Below are 18,500 nucleotides of genomic sequence, written 5' to 3'. Positions count from 1 at the left end.
GTTGCACATGTCAGAGTTTCCTTGATTGGCTGGTAGGGAATAGTGGGGTAAATTGATTGGCTGGTAGGGAAGAGTGGGGTAAATTGATTGGCTGGTAGGGAAGAGTGGGGTAAATTGTATGAACGTTGCGAGCTCACTATTAGTAAGGGCAGACCGGGGTAAATTGATTGGCTGGTAGGGCAGACCGGGGTAAATTGATTGGCTGGTAGGGAAGAGTGGGGTAAATTGATTGGCTGGTAGGGCAGACCGGGGTAAATTGATTGGCTGGTAGGGAAGAGTGGGGTAAATTGATTGGCTGGTAGGGCAGACCGGGGTAAATTGATTGGCTGGTAGGGAAGAGTGGGGTAAATTGATTGGCTGGTAGGGCAGACCGGGTAAATTGTAACAGTCTTTGTATCTATTATAGACCTGTTTGGGTTAGTGATTATTTGTCCTCAGAATGCTGTTGTTTTGACCATACTGAATGTATAAAACCACATGTTGTTCTGAAATATGAACACAGAAATACAGGACATTTTCAACTCTTATAATGGGGGCGATTTGACCAAATTACTATCATGGTCTTGAATTGGACTCTCATTGTTCTGGTCTTGACTTGGTCCCGGACCCCTAGTCCCCCCTCCCGGTCTCAGTCTTGACTCGGTCTCGATTGGCTCCGTCTTTGATCTTGAACACAACACTGATTACTGGACTATGTAATGATGAGAGATATTTCTGTGACCTGAATTCTGAAATAGTTTGTGTTTATTGAGGTTTTCATGGAATGTGTTTTTCATGGTAAAGAATACAGATGAGGATCTACATTAGAGCTTCCTCAGTCCATACTGAATCAGCTGACTCACTGCTTTTATCTGCACAGTGACAACAGCACTATCTCTCTCACTATTCCTCAGTCTCAGCCTTCCTCAACCTCTGTTTTTCTAGATTTGTATGTCTTACTAGATTCATTTCTTTGTTCCCACCTCTCTCTTGCACACTTTCTCTCTCTCTCGCCGTCATGTTGAATCTGCCACTCCCGCCTGGTTAGTTTCTGTCTGTTATCTGCAGGTTTTCTTGGGTCTTGCAGAGATTGTGAAGCACTGCCCTAAACAAATAATAAAGCTGATAAAACATTTTGTCAGTTAGTTTAACAGTACCTGCCGCTGCCATGCTTGCTATACTATTGCAATTCTTTGCCAATGCTAATGCTAATTATGCTATTATATGCTATGCTAATGATGCTATTTCTAACCCTAATCAATGCTAACCTTCGCTAACAAACTGTGCTTTCTCTGCAGACTGCAGGCAGGCAGAATGGTGAATGAGCTGAATCACACTGTACTGCTGTTGACTGGATAGACCATCACTGGGATCTGATGCTCCATTCACGTCCGTTGCTCTGCTTTTTCTCAGTCCATCTGGCTACTATCGGCCCTGTTTCTCACTGTGCTTGCTTATAGTATAACATCCAATCTCATACACTTTGAAATACGGTGCACAGTGTTAACACATTGTGATATTCTATTGTGATGTCATGTAAAACACCTGGTTGTTTTAGATGGGTTCTAGAATCAATCAGCATAGTAGTGATGTCATGTAAAACACCTGGTTGTTTTAGATGGGTTCTAGAATCAATCAGCATAGTAGTGATGTCATGTAAAACACCTGGTTGTTTTAGATGGGTTCTAGAATCAATCAGCATAGTAGTGATGTCATGTAAAACACCTGGTTGTTTTAGATGGGTTCTAGAATCAATCAGCATAGTAGTGATGTCATGTAAAACACCTGGTTGTTTTAGATGGGTTCTAGAATCAATCAGCATAGTAGTGATGTCATGTAAAACACCTGGTTGTTTTAGATGGGTTCTAGAATCAATCAGCATAGTAGTGATGTCATGTAAAACACCTGGTTGTTTTAGATGGGTTCTAGATCAATCAGCATAGTAGTGATGTCATGTAAAACACCTGGTTGTTTTAGATGGGTTCTAGAATCAATCAGCATAGTAGTGATGTCATGTAAAACACCTGGTTGTTTTAGATGGGTTCTAGAATCAATCAGCATAGTAGTGATGTCATGTAAAACACCTGGTTGTTTTAGATGGGTTCTAGAATCAATCAGCATAGTAGTGATGTCATGTAAAACACCTGGTTGTTTTAGATGGGTTCTAGAATCAAGTTCTGGCTCCCGAGTGGCGCAGCGGTCTAAGGCACTTGCATCACAATGCTAGAGGCGCCACTACAGACCCTGGTTTGATCCCGGGCTGTATCACAACTGGCCGTGATCGGGAGTTAGCCCAGCATCATCCTGGTTAGGGTTTGGCCTGTGTAGGCCGTCATTTAAAAAAAATAGTTTGTTCTAAACTGACTCACCTAGTTAAATGTATATATTTTAAGATCGGCATGGTAGTGTTGTTATGTAGGTTCATTGCCGTTCTCTAATAGTGTGTCTGTGTGTCACATTCTCTGATGCCAGCGTTCTTGACCTGACAATGCCAATCAGTGTCTGTTGACTACGGCTCACGTAACACAACCATACAATGGACATGCACACACACACACACACACACACACACACACACACACACACACACACACACACACACACACACACACACACACACACACACACACACACACACACACACACTCTCTATAAGTGCATGGCATGCTCTCACACAGAGAGGGTGTGTGTTCCTGCATGTGTCACACCAACAAAGAGGTTATTCTATGTGAACGTCTGAATGAAAAGCACCAAAGAATGAATGATAATTTATTCCTGATGTACGGTTAGGCTTTATGAAATGCTGTTCACATTCCATTTCTGTCCTTGTTAATGTCCTCAGTGAGCGTTCGACTTTATAAACTAAATATTGTGTTTCCTCCCTTCAGGCCGTTGATGATAATTACCCAGAAAACCACTATGTTATCTTTTCAAGTGCATGATGGTAAGGAATGTCCAGGGGATCGGAAGGGAACCTATGCTTTGTCTTTGTTCTTTTGATGTTTGGGTTGAAAAAACGATGTCTCCCTTATGCTTACGTTTCCACGGTTTCCAGGTATGTGTAAAAAGCGCGAGGACCTCACGGCTGATCAGAGGCTCCATGCTGTAGAGTATGTATTCATTACGGTATATACATTTATCTTCCATATACATGCATGCCTTGCAGTGCGTTGGCTCAGTGTTGATGACAGGAAAATAGGTTATGTAGACTTCTGAAATCCACAGCATGACATGAAATCTACCGTCCACATCTACCGTCCACATCTACCGTCCACATCTACCGTCCACATCTACCGTCCACATCTACCGTCCACATCTACCGTCCACATCTACCCTCCACATCTACCGTCCACATCTACCGTCCACATCTACCGTCCACATCTACCGTACACGTCTACCGTCCACATCTTTCGTCTACCGTCCACATCTACCGTCTACATCTACCGTCCACATCTACCGTCCACATCTACCGTCTACCGTCCACATCTACCGTCCACATCTACCCTCCACATCTACCGTCCACATCTACCGTCCACATCTACCGTCTACCGTCCACATCTACCGTACACATCTACCGTCTACCGTCCACATCTACCGTCCACATCTACCGGTCTACCGTCCACATCTACCGGTCCACATCTACCGCCACATCTACCGGTCCACATCTACCGTCCACATCTACCATCCACGTCTACCGTCCACATCTACCGGTCTACCGTCCACATCTACCGTCCACATCTACCGTCCACATCTACCGTCTACATCTACCGTCCACATCTACCGTCCACATCTACCGTCTACCGTCCACATCTACCGTCCACATCTACCCTCCACATCTACCCTCCACATCTACCGTCCACATCTACCCTCCACATCTACCGTCCACATCTACCGTACACGTCTACCGTCCACATCTACCGTCTACCGTCCACATCTACCGTCCACATCTACCGTCCACATCTACCGTCCACATCTACCCTCCACATCTTTCGTCTACCGTCCACATCTACCGTCCACATCTACCGTCCACATCTACCCTCCACATCTACCGTCCACATCTACCGTCCACATCTACCGTCCACATCTACCGTACACGTCTACCGTCCACATCTTTCGTCTACCGTCCACATCTACCGTCTACATCTACCGTCCACATCTACCGTCCACATCTACCGTCCACATCTACCGTCTACCGTCCACATCTACCGTCCACATCTACCCTCCACATCTACCGTCCACATCTACCGTCCACATCTACCGTCTACCGTCCACATCTACCGTACACATCTACCGTCTACCGTCCACATCTACCGTCCACATCTACCGTCTACCGTCCACATCTACCGTCCACATCTACCGGCCACATCTACCGTCCACATCTACCGTCCACATCTACCATCCACGTCTACCGTCCACATCTACCGTCTACCGTCCACATCTACCGTCCACATCTACCGTCCACATCTACCGTCTACATCTACCGTCCACATCTACCGTCCACATCTACCGTCTACCGTCCACATCTACCGTCCACATCTACCCTCCACATCTACCCTCCACATCTACCGTCCACATCTACCCTCCACATCTACCGTCCACATCTACCCTCCACATCTACCGTCCACATCTACCGTACACGTCTACCGTCCACATCTACCGTCTACCGTCCACATCTACCGTCTACCGTCCACATCTACCATCCACATCTACCGTCCACATTTACCGTCCACATCTACCGTCTACCGTCCACATCTACCCTCCACATCTACCCTCCACATCTACCGTCTACATCTACCGTCCACATCTACCGTCCACGTCTACCGTCCCCATCTACCGTCCACATCTACCCTCCACATCTACCGTCTACCGTCCACATCTACCGTCCACATCTACCCTCCACATCTACCGTCTACCGTCCACATCTACCCTCCACATCTACCCTCCACATCTACCGTCCACATCTACCGTCTACCGTCCACATCTACCGTCCACATCTACCGTACACATCTACCGTCCACATCTACCGTCTACCGTACACATCTACCCTCCACATCTACCGTCCACATCTACCGTCCACATCTACCGTCCACATCTACCGTACACATCTACCGTACACATCTACCGTCCACATCTACCGCCCACATCTACCGTCCACATTTACCGTCCACATCTACCGTCCACATCTACCGTCTACCGTCCACATCTACCGTCCACATCTACCCTCCACATCTACCGTACACATCTACCCTCCACATCTACCCTCCACATCTACCGTACACATCTACCGTCTACATCTACCGTCCACATCTACCGTCCACATCTACCGCCCACATCTACCGTCCACATTTACCGTCCACATCTACCATCCACATCTACCGTCCACATCTACCGTCTACCGTCCACATCTACCGTCCACATCTACCGTACACATCTACCGTCCACATCTACCGTCCACATCTACCGTACACATCTACCCTCCACATCTACCGTCCACATCTACCGTCTACCGTCCACATCTACCCTCCACATCTACCCTCCACATCTACCGTCCACATCTACCGTCCACATCTACCGTCTACCGTCCACATCTACCGTCCACATCTACCGTCTCCGTCCACATCTACCGTCTACCGTCCACATCTACCGTCACATCTACCGTCCACATCTACCGTCCACATCTACCGTACACATCTACCGTACACATCTACCGTCCATCTACCGTCCACATTTACCGTCCACATCTACCATCCACATCTACCGTCCACATCTACCGTCTACCGTCCACATCTACCGTCCACATCTACCGTCCACATCTACCGTACACATCTAGCGTCCACATCTAGCGTCCACATCTACCGTCTACCGTCCACATCTACCGTCTACCGTCCACATCTACCATCCACATCTACCGTCCACATTTACCGTCTACCGTCCACATCTACCCTCCACATCTACCGTCTACATCTACCGTCCACATCTACCGTCCAAGTCTACCGTCCACATCTACCGTCCACGTCTACCCTCCACATCTACCGTCTACCGTCCACATCTACCGTCCACATCTACCCTCCACATCTACCGTCTACCGTCCACATCTACCCTCCACATCTACCCTCCACATCTACCGTCCACATCTACCGTCCACATCTACCGTCTACCGTCCACATCTACCGTCCACATCTACCGTACACATCTACCGTCCACATCTACCGTCTACCGTCCACATCTACCGTCCACATCTACCGTCCACATCTACCCTCCACATCTACCGTACACATCTACCGTACACATCTACCCTCCACATCTACCGCCCACATCTACCGCCCACATTTACCGTCCACATCTACCATCCACATCTACCGTCCACATCTACCGTCTACCGTCCACATCTACCGTCCACATCTACCGTACACATCTACCGTCCACATCTACCGTCTACCGTCCACATCTACCGTACACATCTACCCTCCACATCTACCGTCCACATCTACCGTCCACATCTACCGTCCACATCTACCGTACACATCTACCGTACACATCTACCGTCCACATCTACCGCCCACATCTACCGTCCACATTTACCGTCCACATCTACCGTCCACATCTACCGTCTACCGTCCACATCTACCGTCCACATCTACCCTCCACATCTACCCTCCACATCTACCGTACACATCTACCGTCTACATCTACCGTCTACATCTACCCTCCACATCTACCGTACACATCTACCGTCCACATCTACCGCCCACATCTACCGTCCACATTTACCGTCCACATCTACCATCCACATCTACCGTCCACATCTACCGTCTACCGTACACATCTACCGTACACATCTACCGTCCACATCTACCGTCTACCGTCCACATCTACCGTACACATCTACCCTCCACATCTACCGTACACATCTACCGTCTACCGTCCACATCTACCCTCCACATCTACCCTCCACATCTACCGTCCACATCTACCGTCCACATCTACCGTCTACCGTCCACATCTACCGTCCACATCTACCGTACACATCTACCGTCCACATCTACCGTCTACCGTCCACATCTACCGTCCACATCTACCGTCCACATCTACCCTCCACATCTACCGTACACATCTACCGTACACATCTACCCTCCACATCTACCGCCCACATCTACCGCCCACATTTACCGTCCACATCTACCATCCACATCTACCGTCCACATCTACCGTCTACCGTCCACATCTACCGTCCACATCTACCGTCCACATCTACCGTACACATCTACCGTCCACATCTACCGTCTACCGTCCACATCTACCGTACACATCTACCGTACACATCTACCGTCCACATCTACCGTCCACATCTACCGTACACATCTACCGTACACATCTACCGTCCACATCTACCGTCCACATCTACCGCCCACATCTACCGTCCACATCTACCGTCCACATCTGCCATCTACCGTCCACATCTACCGTCCACATCTACCCTCCACATCTACCGTACACATCTACCCTCCACATCTACCCTCCACATCTACCGTACACATCTACCGTCTACATCTACCGTCTACATCTACCCTCCACATCTACCGTACACATCTACCGTCCACATCTACCGTCCACATTTACCGTCCACATCTACCATCCACATCTACCGTCCACATCTACCGTCTACCGTCCACATCTACCGTACACATCTACCGTACACATCTACCGTCCACATCTACCGTCTACCGTCCACATCTACCGTACACATCTACCCTCCACATCTACCGTCCACATCTACCGTCTACCGTCCACATCTACCCTCCACATCTACCCTCCACATCTACCGTCCACATCTACCGTCCACATCTACCGTCTACCGTCCACATCTACCGTCTACCGTCCACATCTACCGTCCACATCTACCGTCCACATCTACCCTCCACATCTACCGTCCACATCTACCGTCCACATCTACCGTCCACATCTACCGTACACATCTACCGTCTACCGTCCACATCTACCATCCACATCTACCGTCCACATTTACCGTCCACATCTACCGTCTACCGTCCACATCTACCCTCCACATCTACCGTCCACATCTACCCTCCACATCTACCCTCCACATCTACCGTACACATCTACCGTCCACATCTACCGTACACATCTACCGCCCACATCTACCGCCCACATCTACCGTCCACATCTACCGTCCACATCTACTGTCCACATCTACCCTCCACATCTACCGTCCACATCTACCGTTCACATCTACCGTACACAAATTACATTGATATTAACTACTTGTCTGTGCAAGTCTTCTCACTCAAAGTAAAGAAGATAGCCTAGAATGACATTGATATTGTCAGGAGAAAACAATTATTTTTTATTTATTTTACCTTTATTTAACTAGGCAAGTCAGTTAAGAACAAATTCTTATTTACAATGACGGCCTACCAAGGAACAGTGGGTTAACAGCCTTGTTCAGGGGCAGAACGACTTTTACCTTGTCTCTCTCTGTCTCTCTGTCTCTGTGTCTCTCTCTCTGTCTCTGTGTCTCTGTCTCTGTGTCTCTCTCTCTGTCTCTCTGTGTCTCTCTGTGTCTCTCTCTGTCTCTCTCTGTCTCTCTCTGTCTCTCTCTGTCTCTCTCTGTCTCTCTCTGTCTCTCTCTCCCTCAGATTAGTCTCCAATGTCTCTTTCTTCCTCTCTTCTACCTCCAGCTCCAAGCCGTCTCTGATAGAATACCTGAGCTACAATCTGAACTTCCTCAGTATCCTGGTGGGACCCTGCAGTCACTATAAAGACTACATAGACTTTATAGAGGGGAGACACGTTCAGAGGAGGCTGTCAGGATCCAACACTGGACAGAATGGATATGATAAAGTCCCAGAGCCCTCACCTATGGTAAGACTGGGTACAAGTGGAGTCATTTTAGTCCCAGAGCCCTCACCTATGGTAAGACTGGGTACAAGTAGAGTCATGTTAGTCCCAGAGCCCTCACCTATGGTAAGACTGGGTACAAGTAGAGTCATGTTAGTCCCAGAGCCTTCACCTATGGTAAGACTGGGTACAAGTAGAGTCATGTTAGTCCCAGAGCCCTCACCTATGGTAAGGATGGGTACAAGTAGAGTCATTTTAGTCCCAGAGCCCTCACCTATGGTAAGGATGGGTACAAGTAGAGTCACGTTAGTCCGAGAGCCCTCACCTATGGTAAGGATGGGTACAAGTGGAGTCATGTAAAGTAAAGAAGTACTTTCTTTCAGAAACTATATTGCCATTAAGTTTGTCTTATACGTGTATAATAACAATGTAATTACACCACTAACAACATAGCAGCATATTATCAGGTGTTTATTGCAAAATAAATGACTTACCTGGCTGAATGCAGGCAATTAGAAAGTAGTTTCCCTGTTGGCCATGAAGGATCTGACTCTCTCCCTCTGGCTTTCAGGCTGCTGTCACACGTAAACTGCTGATCTGTGGTGTGTGCATGGTTTTGTTCCTGACCCTCACCAAAGCGTTCCCCATCACATATAACGTTGACAGCCATTTCGTCAACGAGGCACCTTTCCTAACCAGACTGGCGTATGCCTTCTTCTCTATACAAGCTGCTAGACCCAAGTTCTACTTCGCATGGACTTTAGGTGAGGCTTCACCTACCCACTCTAGTGTTGGCTATTGGAAAGTTCATTCATTCATACTGGGGAAAGTTCATTCATTCATTACTATTGGGGGAAAGTTCATTCATTCATTAATATTGGGGGGAAAGTTCATTCATTCATTAATATTGGGGGGAAAGTTCATTCATTCATTACTATGGGGGAAAGTTCATTCATTCATTACTATGGGGGAAAGTTCATTCATTCATTACTATGGGGGAAAGTTCATTCATTCATTAATATTGGGGGAAAGCTCATTCATTCATTCATTACTATTGGGGGAAAGCTCATTCATTCATTCATTACTATTGGGGGAAAGTTCATTCATTAATATTGGGGGAAAGTTCATTCATTCATTCATTACTATTGGGGGAAAGTTCATTCATTCATTACTATGGGGGAAAGTTCATTCATTCATTAATATTGGGGGAAAGTTCATTCATTCATTACTATTGGGGGAAAGTTCATTCATTCATTCATTAATATTGGGGGAAAGTTCATTCATTCATTAATATTGGGGGGAAAGTTCATTCATTCATTACTATGGGGGGAAAGTTCATTCATTCATTACTATGGGGGAAAGTTCATTCATTCATTAATATTGGGGGAAAGCTCATTCATTCATTCATTACTATTGGGGGAAAGCTCATTCATTCATTCATTACTATTGGGGGAAAGTTCATTCATTAATATTGGGGGAAAGTTCATTCATTCATTCATTACTATTGGGGGAAAGTTCATTCATTCATTAATATGGGGGAAAGTTCATTCATTCATTAATATTGGGGGAAAGTTCATTCATTCATTACTATTGGGGGAAAGTTCATTCATTCATTACTATTGGGGGAAAGTTCATTCATTAATATTGGGGGAAAGTTAATTCATTCATTACTATGGGGGAAAGTTCATTCATTCATTACTATTGGGGAAAGTTCATTCATTCATTACTATGGGGGAAAGTTCATTCATTCATTCATTAATATTGGGGGGAAAGTTCATTCATTCATTAATATTGGGGGGAAAGTTCATTCATTCATTACTATGGGGGAAAGTTCATTCATTCATTAATATTGGGGGAAAGCTCATTCATTCATTCATTACTATTGGGGGAAAGTTCATTCATTAATATTGGGGGAAAGTTCATTCATTCATTCATTACTATTGGGGGAAAGTTCATTCATTCATTAATATTGGGGGAAAGTTCATTCATTCATTACTATGGGGGAAAGTTCATTCATTCATTCATTAATATTGGGGGAAAGTTCATTCATTCATTAATATTGGGGGAAAGTTCATTCATTCATTCATTACTATTGGGGGAAAGTTCATTCATTCATTCATTAATATTGGGGGAAAGTTCATTAATTCATTCATTAATATTGGGGGAAAGTTCATTCATTCATTACTATTGGGGGAAAGTTCATTCATTCATTACTATTGGGGGAAAGTTCATTCATTCATTACTATTGGGGGAAAGTTCATTCATTCATTACTATTGGGGGAAAGTTCATTCATTCATTACTATTGGGGGAAAGTTCATTCATTCATTACTATGGGGGAAAGTTCATTCATTCATTACTATTGGGGAAAGTTCATTCATTCATTACTATGGGGGAAAGTTCATTCATTCATTACTATTGGGGAAAGTTCATTCATTCATTACTATGGGGGAAAGTTCATTCATTCATTCATTAATATTGGGGGGAAAGTTCATTCATTACTATTGGGGGAAAGTTCATTCATTCATTACTATGGGGGAAAGTTCATTCATTACTATTGGGGGAAAGTTCATTCATTCATTCATTACTATGGGGGAAAGTTCATTCATTCATTACTATTGGGGAAAGTTCATTCATTCATTCATTAATATTGGGGGGAAAGTTCATTCATTCATTAATATTGGGGGGAAAGTTCATTCATTCATTACTATGGGGGAAAGTTCATTCATTCATTACTATTGGGGGAAAGCTCATTCATTCATTCATTACTATTGGGGGAAAGTTCATTCATTCATTACTATTGGGGGAAAGTTCATTCATTCATTCATTAATATTGGGGGAAAGTTCATTCATTCATTACTATTGGGGGAAAGTTCATTCATTCATTAACTATTGGGGGAAAGTTCATTCATTCATTACTATTGGGGGAAAGTTCATTCATTCATTAATATTGGGGGAAAGTTCATTCATTCATTACTATTGGGGGAAAGTTCATTCATTCATTAATATTGGGGGAAAGCTCATTCATTCATTCATTACTATTGGGGGAAAGCTCATTCATTCATTCATTACTATTGGGGGAAAGTTCATTCATTCATTCATTAATATTGGGGGAAAGTTCATTCATTCATTACTATGGGGGAAAGTTCATTCATTCATTCATTACTATTGGGGGAAAGTTCATTCATTCATTACTATTGGGGAAAGTTCATTCATTCATTCATTAATATTGGGGGGAAAGTTCATTCATTCATTAATATTGGGGGGAAAGTTCATTCATTCATTACTATGGGGGAAAGTTCATTCATTCATTAATATTGGGGGAAAGCTCATTCATTCATTCATTACTATTGGGGGAAAGCTCATTCATTCATTCATTACTATTGGGGGAAAGTTCATTCATTCATTACTATTGGGGGAAAGTTCATTCATTCATTACTATTGGGGGAAAGTTCATTCATTCATTACTATTGGGGAAAGTTCATTCATTCATTACTATGGGGGAAAGTTCATTCATTCATTCATTAATATTGGGGGGAAAGTTCATTCATTCATTACTATTGGGGGAAAGTTCATTCATTCATTAATATTGGGGGAAAGTTCATTCATTCATTACTATTGGGGGAAAGTTCATTCATTCATTAATATTGGGGGAAAGTTCATTCATTCATTACTATGGTGGAAAGTTCATTCATTCATTACTATTGGGGGAAAGTTAATTCATTACTATGGGGGAAAGTTCATTCATTCATTCATTACTATGGGGGAAAGTTCATTCATTCATTCATTACTATGGGGGAAAGTTCATCCATTCATTACTATGGAGGAAAGCTCATCCATTCATTACTATGGGGGAAAGTTCATCCATTCATTACTATTGGGGGAAAGTTCATTCATTCATTAATATTGGGGGAAAGTTCATTCATTCATTACTATTGGGGGAAAGTTCATTCATTCATTACTATTGGGGGAAAGTTCATTCATTCATTACTATTGGGGGAAAGTTCATTCATTCATTACTATGGGGGAAAGTTCATTCATTCATTACTATTGGGGGAAAGTTCATTCATTCATTACTATTGGGGAAAGTTCATTCATTCATTACTATGGGGGAAAGTTCATTCATTCATTCATTAATATTGGGGGAAAGTTCATTCATTCATTACTATGGGGGAAAGTTCATTCATTCATTCATTACTATGGGGGAAAGTTCATCCATTCATTACTATGGGGGAAAGTTCATTCATTCATTACTATGGGGGAAGGTTCATCCATTCATTACTATGGGGGAAGGTTCATCCATTCATTACTATGGGGGAAAGTTCATTCATTACTATGGGGGAAGGTTCATCCATTCATTACTATGGGGGAAAGTTCATCCATTCATTACTATTGGGGGAAAGTTCATCCATTCATTACTATTGGGGGAAAGTTCATCCATTCATTACTATGGGGGAAGGTTCATCCATTCATTATTATGGGGGAAAGTTCATCCATTCATTATTATGGGGGAAGGTTCATTCAATCATTACTATGGGGGAAGGTTCATCCATTCATTACTATGGGGGAAGGTTCATCCATTCATTACTATGGGGGAAGGTTCATCCATTCATTACTATGGGGGAAGGTTCATCCATTCATTACTATGGGGGAAGGTTCATCCATTCATTACTATGGTGGAAGGTTCATCCATTCATTACTATGGGGGAAAGTTCATCCATTCATTACTATGGGGGAAGGTTCATCCATTCATGTGTTTGTCCCAACAGCGGATGCCATCAACAATGCAGCAGGTTATGGTTTTAAAGGTGTGGATGAAGCTGGACAGGTATCCTGGGACCTCATCTCCAACATCAGCATCTGGGAGATTGAGGTACGTTTGGAAACATCAACAACAACAAACACTGTTGGAACTTTTAGCTTTGCAGAATTATTGAAAATGACTGAAGTTTAATATTGAACTCTCTCTTTTGCAGACAGCAACTAGTTTCAAGAAGTTCATAGATAACTGGAATATTCAGACTGGTGTTTGGCTCAAAACGTAAGTATTAATTCTTCCAAGATATTCTACCAAGATAATGTCCACATATGCATAACATTAGTACAAAACCAATTTTCTGTACATTCATGAATGTTTATTTTATTCTGTTAACTGCATAACAATATATCTGACCCAGGTCTGGTTATAACTCCTCCATTACCCCACAGCCCTGACCTTCATCCTGTCTCCTCTCTCTTCAGTGTGTGTTACGACCGTGCTCCCCGTTACCCCACAGCCCTGACCTTCATCCTGTCAGCTCTATGGCATGGAGTTTACCCCGGATACTACTTCACCTTTATTACTGCTATACCCATCACACTGGCAGCGAGAGCTGTGAGTACCATTATTACTGCTGTACCCATCACACTGGCAGCGAGAGCTGTGAGTACCATTATTACTGCTGTACCCATCACACTGGCAGCGAGAGCTGTGAGTACCATTATTACTGCTGTACCCATCACACTGGCAGCGAGAGCTGTGAGTACCATTATTACTGCTATACCCATCACACTGGCAGCGAGAGCTGTGAGTACCATTATTACTGCTATACCCATCACACTGGCAGCGAGAGCTGTGAGTACCATTATTACTGCTGTACCCATCACACTGGCAGTGCTGTGAGTACCATTATTACTGCTGTACCCATCACACTGGCAGCGAGAGCTGTGAGTACCATTATTACTGCTGTACCCATCACACTGGCAGTGCTGTGAGAACCATTATTACTGCTGTACCCATCACACTGGCAGCGAGAGCTGTGAGTACCATTATTACTGCTGTACCCATCACACTGGCAGCGAGCTGTGAGTACCATTATTACTGCTGTACCCATCACACTGGCAGCGAGAGCTGTGAGTACCATTATTACTGCTGTACCCGTCACACTGGCAGCGAGAGCTGTGAGTACCATTATTACTGCTGTACCCATCACACTGGCAGCGAGAGCTGTGAGTACCATTATTACTGCTGTACCCATCACACTGGCAGATAGAGCTGTGAGTACCTTTATCACTGCTATACCCATCACACTGACAGGGCTGTGAGTACCATTATTGCTGCTGTACCCATCACACTGGCAGGGCTGTGAGTAGCATTACTACTGCTGTACCCATCACACTAGCAGTGCTGTGAGTACCATTATTACTGCTGTACACATCACACTGACAGAGCTGTGAGTACCATTATTACTGCTGTACCCATCACACTGACAGAGCTGTGAGTACCATTATTACTGCTGTACCCATCACACTGGCAGCGAGAGCTGTGAGTACCATTATTACTGCTGTACCCATCACACTGGCAGTAGAGCTGTGAGTACCATTATTACTACTGTATCCATCACACTGGCAGTGCTGTGAGTACCATTATTACTGCTGTACCCATCACACTGACAGATTGAGCTGTGAGTACCATTATTACTGCTATACCCATCACACTGGCAGATAGAGCTGTGAGTACCATTATTACTGCTGTACCCATCACACTGACAGAGCTGTGAGTACCATTATTACTGCTGTACCCATCACACTGACAGGGCTGTGAGTACCATTATTACTGCTGTACCCATCACACAGACAGAGCTGTGAGTACCATTATTACTGCTGTACCCATCACACAGACAGAGCTGTGAGTACCATTATTACTGCTGTACCCATCACACTGACAGGGCTGTGAGTACCATTATTACTGCTGTACCCATCACACAGACAGAGCTGTGAGTACCATTATTACTGCTGTACCCATCACACTGGCAGATAGAGCTGTGAGTCTCTGTTCTTGTCTGTCTCTCGCTGTCTTTCTTTCTCTCGCCGTCTTCCTCACTCTCTCTCTCACTCACACAGCACTCACCTCATGTGTCTCATCATCTCAGCCTCACCCAGGGCCGTACGTCACTGTGTTCTCTCTCCTGTCTCCCACACCCAGGTCCGTAAGAATGTCCGTCAGTATTTCCTGTCCTCTTATCCTCTGAAGCTTGTCTATGACGTAGTGACCTGGGCAGCTACTCAGCTGTGTATCTGCTACACTGTCATGCCCTTCCTACTGCTGGCAGTAGGACCTACCATGCAGTACTACAGGTGAACATCCATTTAGGTTCTTTTCCTAATGGTCAAATGTGTCTCTTTAACGATGATGGTCGTATGTAGCCTGGTCCCTGATCTGGATGTGCTATCATTGTCAACTTCTTGGCATGACAAGGAGTGTAATGTTAGCACAAACACACTGGTACCCAGGCTAGGTCGTATTGTCGGCCGGCCCCTCAAGGAATACCTGATAATAAGTATCTTCCCCTAAAATTTAATGCACTATTTAATGGTTGTTCCACTGGATATTATAGGTGAATGCACCAATTTGTAAGTGCTCTGGATACTCTATCTAAATGTCAAGTACAATTTATTAGCTTAGTATTATCTTAATAAGCCTGGACACAATGTTCCTCAGTTGTCTTTATGGAGGACACGTGTGTCATCTCTACTGTCTGTTGTCTTTATGGAGGACAAGTGTGTCATCTCTACCTTTTCTCTTATTCTGTCCATCTTTGGTGTTTTGGTTTCTGTAGCATTTCATCACATCTTCTTTCCCCCCGTAGGTCAATGTACTTCCACATTCACATCATCAGTATTCTGACTGTGATTGTACTGAGCCAGAGCCACAAACCAAGAGGCAGCAGCAGCAACGGCACCAAGCCTGGACCGTACGATCCTCATCCCCAGGCCCAGCCTCAGCTCCAGCCCTCCAACAACAACGTGAAAAGAAAGTGAAGTGTCCCTCTGTGTGTGGAGGCAGCCAGAGACCTGAATGGGCCCACTGGGTCAGACAAAGACGTCTCTGTGTGTCCACAACAAAGAGAGAGCTCAGCGGGGTGTAGGGGGGGCTGAGAGGGGCTCTGAGGGACTGTGCCTGCTGGCTGGTCTGCCTTGCAACCCTGTACTCCAAAAACATCCAATACTTCTACTGCCAGGCTCCTACAAGGCCTCTCTCTGCCCTGCTTGCCAATTCTCTGTTCTTTCTTTCCAAGTGTGCACTTGTTCACTTCCCTTCATGGATCTGAAAGGAAAGGACTGGCATACGATCTCCCTCTAGTCCAGTCCATAAACTCACCAATACAACACTTTTAATTAAATGTGTGGGAAGCTGTGCACAAGTGAGAAAGTATACTTCAGGAGAAAGATCTGAGAATTGGGCTCATTGACTGACAGACAGACAGACAGACAGACAGACAGACAGACAGACAGACAGACAGACAGCTAGCTAGCTAGCTAGCTAGACAGCTAGCTAGCTAGCTAGCTAGCTATAGCTCCCAGGTCCTAGAATTAGATGTGGCTGGCCCATTTCTTTACATCTTAGGTCACTAGATGTAGATATCATGTCAAACATAACCTTACGGGTTAGTAAGATATTAATGGTTTCTGTTTATTGTTGTATGAATGCAGGAAACATTATCCCTCAGGATGGCAGGTAGCCTCGAGGTTAGAGTGTTGGGCCAGTAACCGAGATGAAAAATCTGGCGCTGTGCCCTTGAGCAAGGCACTTTAAACCTAATTGCTCCAGGGGCTCTGTACAATTTTGACCCTGACCGTGACCCCACTCCCTGCAGGTGTCTCAGGGGGAGTTGGGATATGGTGACCCTGACCGTGACCCCACTCCCTGCAGGTGTCTCAGGGGGAGTTGGGATATGCTGACCGTGACCCCACTCCCTGCAGGTGTCTCAGGGGGAGTTGGGATATGGTGACCCTGACCGTGACCCCACTCCCTGCTGGTGTCTCAGGGGAGTTGGGATATGGTGACCGTGACCCCACTCCCTGCAGGTGTCTCAGGGGAGTTGGGATATGGTGACCGTGACCCCACTCCCTGCAGGTGTCTCAGGGGGAGTTGGGATATGGTGACCCTGACCGTGACCCCACTCCCTGCAGGTGTCTCAGGGGAGTTGGGATATGGTGACCGTGACCCCACTCCCTGCAGGTGTCTCAGGGGGAGTTGGGATATGGTGACCCTGACCGTGACCCCACTCCCTGCAGGTGTCTCAGGGGGAGTTGGGATATGCTGACCGTGACCCCACTCCCTGCAGGTGTCTCAGGGGGAGTTGGGATATGGTGACCCTGACCGTGACCCCACTCCCTGCTGGTGTCTCAGGGGGAGTTGGGATATGGTGACCGTGACCCCACTCCCTGCAGGTGTCTCAGGGGGAGTTGGGATATGGTGACCGTGACCCCACTCCCTGCAGGTGTCTCAGGGGGAGTTGGGATATGGTGACCCTGACCGTGACCCCACTCCCTGCAGGTGTCTCAGGGGGAGTTGGGATATGGTGACCGTGACCCCACTCCCTGCAGGTGTCTCAGGGGGAGTTGGGATATGGTGACCCTGACCGTGACCCCACTCCCTGCAGGTGTCTCAGGGGGAGTTGGGATATGGTGACCCTGACCGTGACCCCACTCCCTGCAGGTGTCTCAGGGGGAGTTGGGATATGGTGACCGTGACCCCACTCCCTGCAGGTGTCTCAGGGGAGTTGGGATATGGTGACCGTGACCGTGACCCCACTCCCTGCAGGTGTCTCAGGGGGAGTTGGGATATGGTGACCCTGACCGTGACCCCACTCCCTGCAGGTGTCTCAGGGGAGTTGGGATA

At 45.7% G+C, this 18,500-nt stretch overlaps 1 protein-coding gene across 6 annotated transcripts; it reads left to right on the top strand.

Annotated features, from left to right (window-relative positions):
- The first annotated feature begins 790 nt into the window (after window positions 1-790).
- Window positions 791-16,742, top strand: LOC123735093 (lysophospholipid acyltransferase 1-like). 6 transcript variants are annotated; one of them, XM_045712976.1, is made up of 10 exons: window positions 791-1,368; window positions 2,868-2,923; window positions 3,035-3,089; window positions 8,679-8,862; window positions 9,410-9,602; window positions 13,606-13,709; window positions 13,813-13,877; window positions 14,078-14,450; window positions 15,801-15,952; window positions 16,465-16,742. In XM_045712976.1, exons 2-10 carry the CDS (start codon window positions 2,875-2,877, stop codon window positions 16,634-16,636), a joined length of 1,347 nt encoding a protein of 448 aa, XP_045568932.1. In that variant the 5' UTR covers window positions 791-1,368; window positions 2,868-2,874; the 3' UTR covers window positions 16,637-16,742. The 6 variants fall into 6 exon arrangements, 5 of the variants coding, with proteins under 5 accessions (XP_045568932.1, XP_045568933.1, XP_045568931.1 ...); XM_045712977.1 differs by having other exon boundaries at window positions 3,035-3,105; XM_045712975.1 differs by lacking the exon at window positions 791-1,368 and having other exon boundaries at window positions 2,373-2,923.
- The last annotated feature ends 1,758 nt before the right edge of the window (window positions 16,743-18,500 follow it).

This window comes from Salmo salar, unplaced genomic scaffold (assembly GCF_905237065.1).
Source record: "Salmo salar unplaced genomic scaffold, Ssal_v3.1, whole genome shotgun sequence".
NCBI classification, from domain to species: Eukaryota; Metazoa; Chordata; class Actinopteri; order Salmoniformes; family Salmonidae; genus Salmo; species Salmo salar.
Note: the sequence above shows the minus strand (reverse complement) of the source record. Positions and strands in the feature narration are given on the sequence as shown.

What these genes read in the sequence shown, in the direction of transcription:
- LOC123735093 (XM_045712975.1), top strand. Translation starts at nt 2,812, where the DNA reads ATGTCCTCAGTGAGCGTTCGACTTTATAAACTAAATATTGTGTTTCCT. An exon ending in CAGAGGCTCCATGCTGTAGA is followed by an intron (nt 3,090 to 8,678) that starts GTATGTATTCAT and finishes TTCTACCTCCAG; the next exon opens with CTCCAAGCCGTCTCTGATAG. An exon ending in ACTGGTGTTTGGCTCAAAAC is followed by an intron (nt 13,878 to 14,077) that starts GTAAGTATTAAT and finishes CTCTCTCTTCAG; the next exon opens with TGTGTGTTACGACCGTGCTC.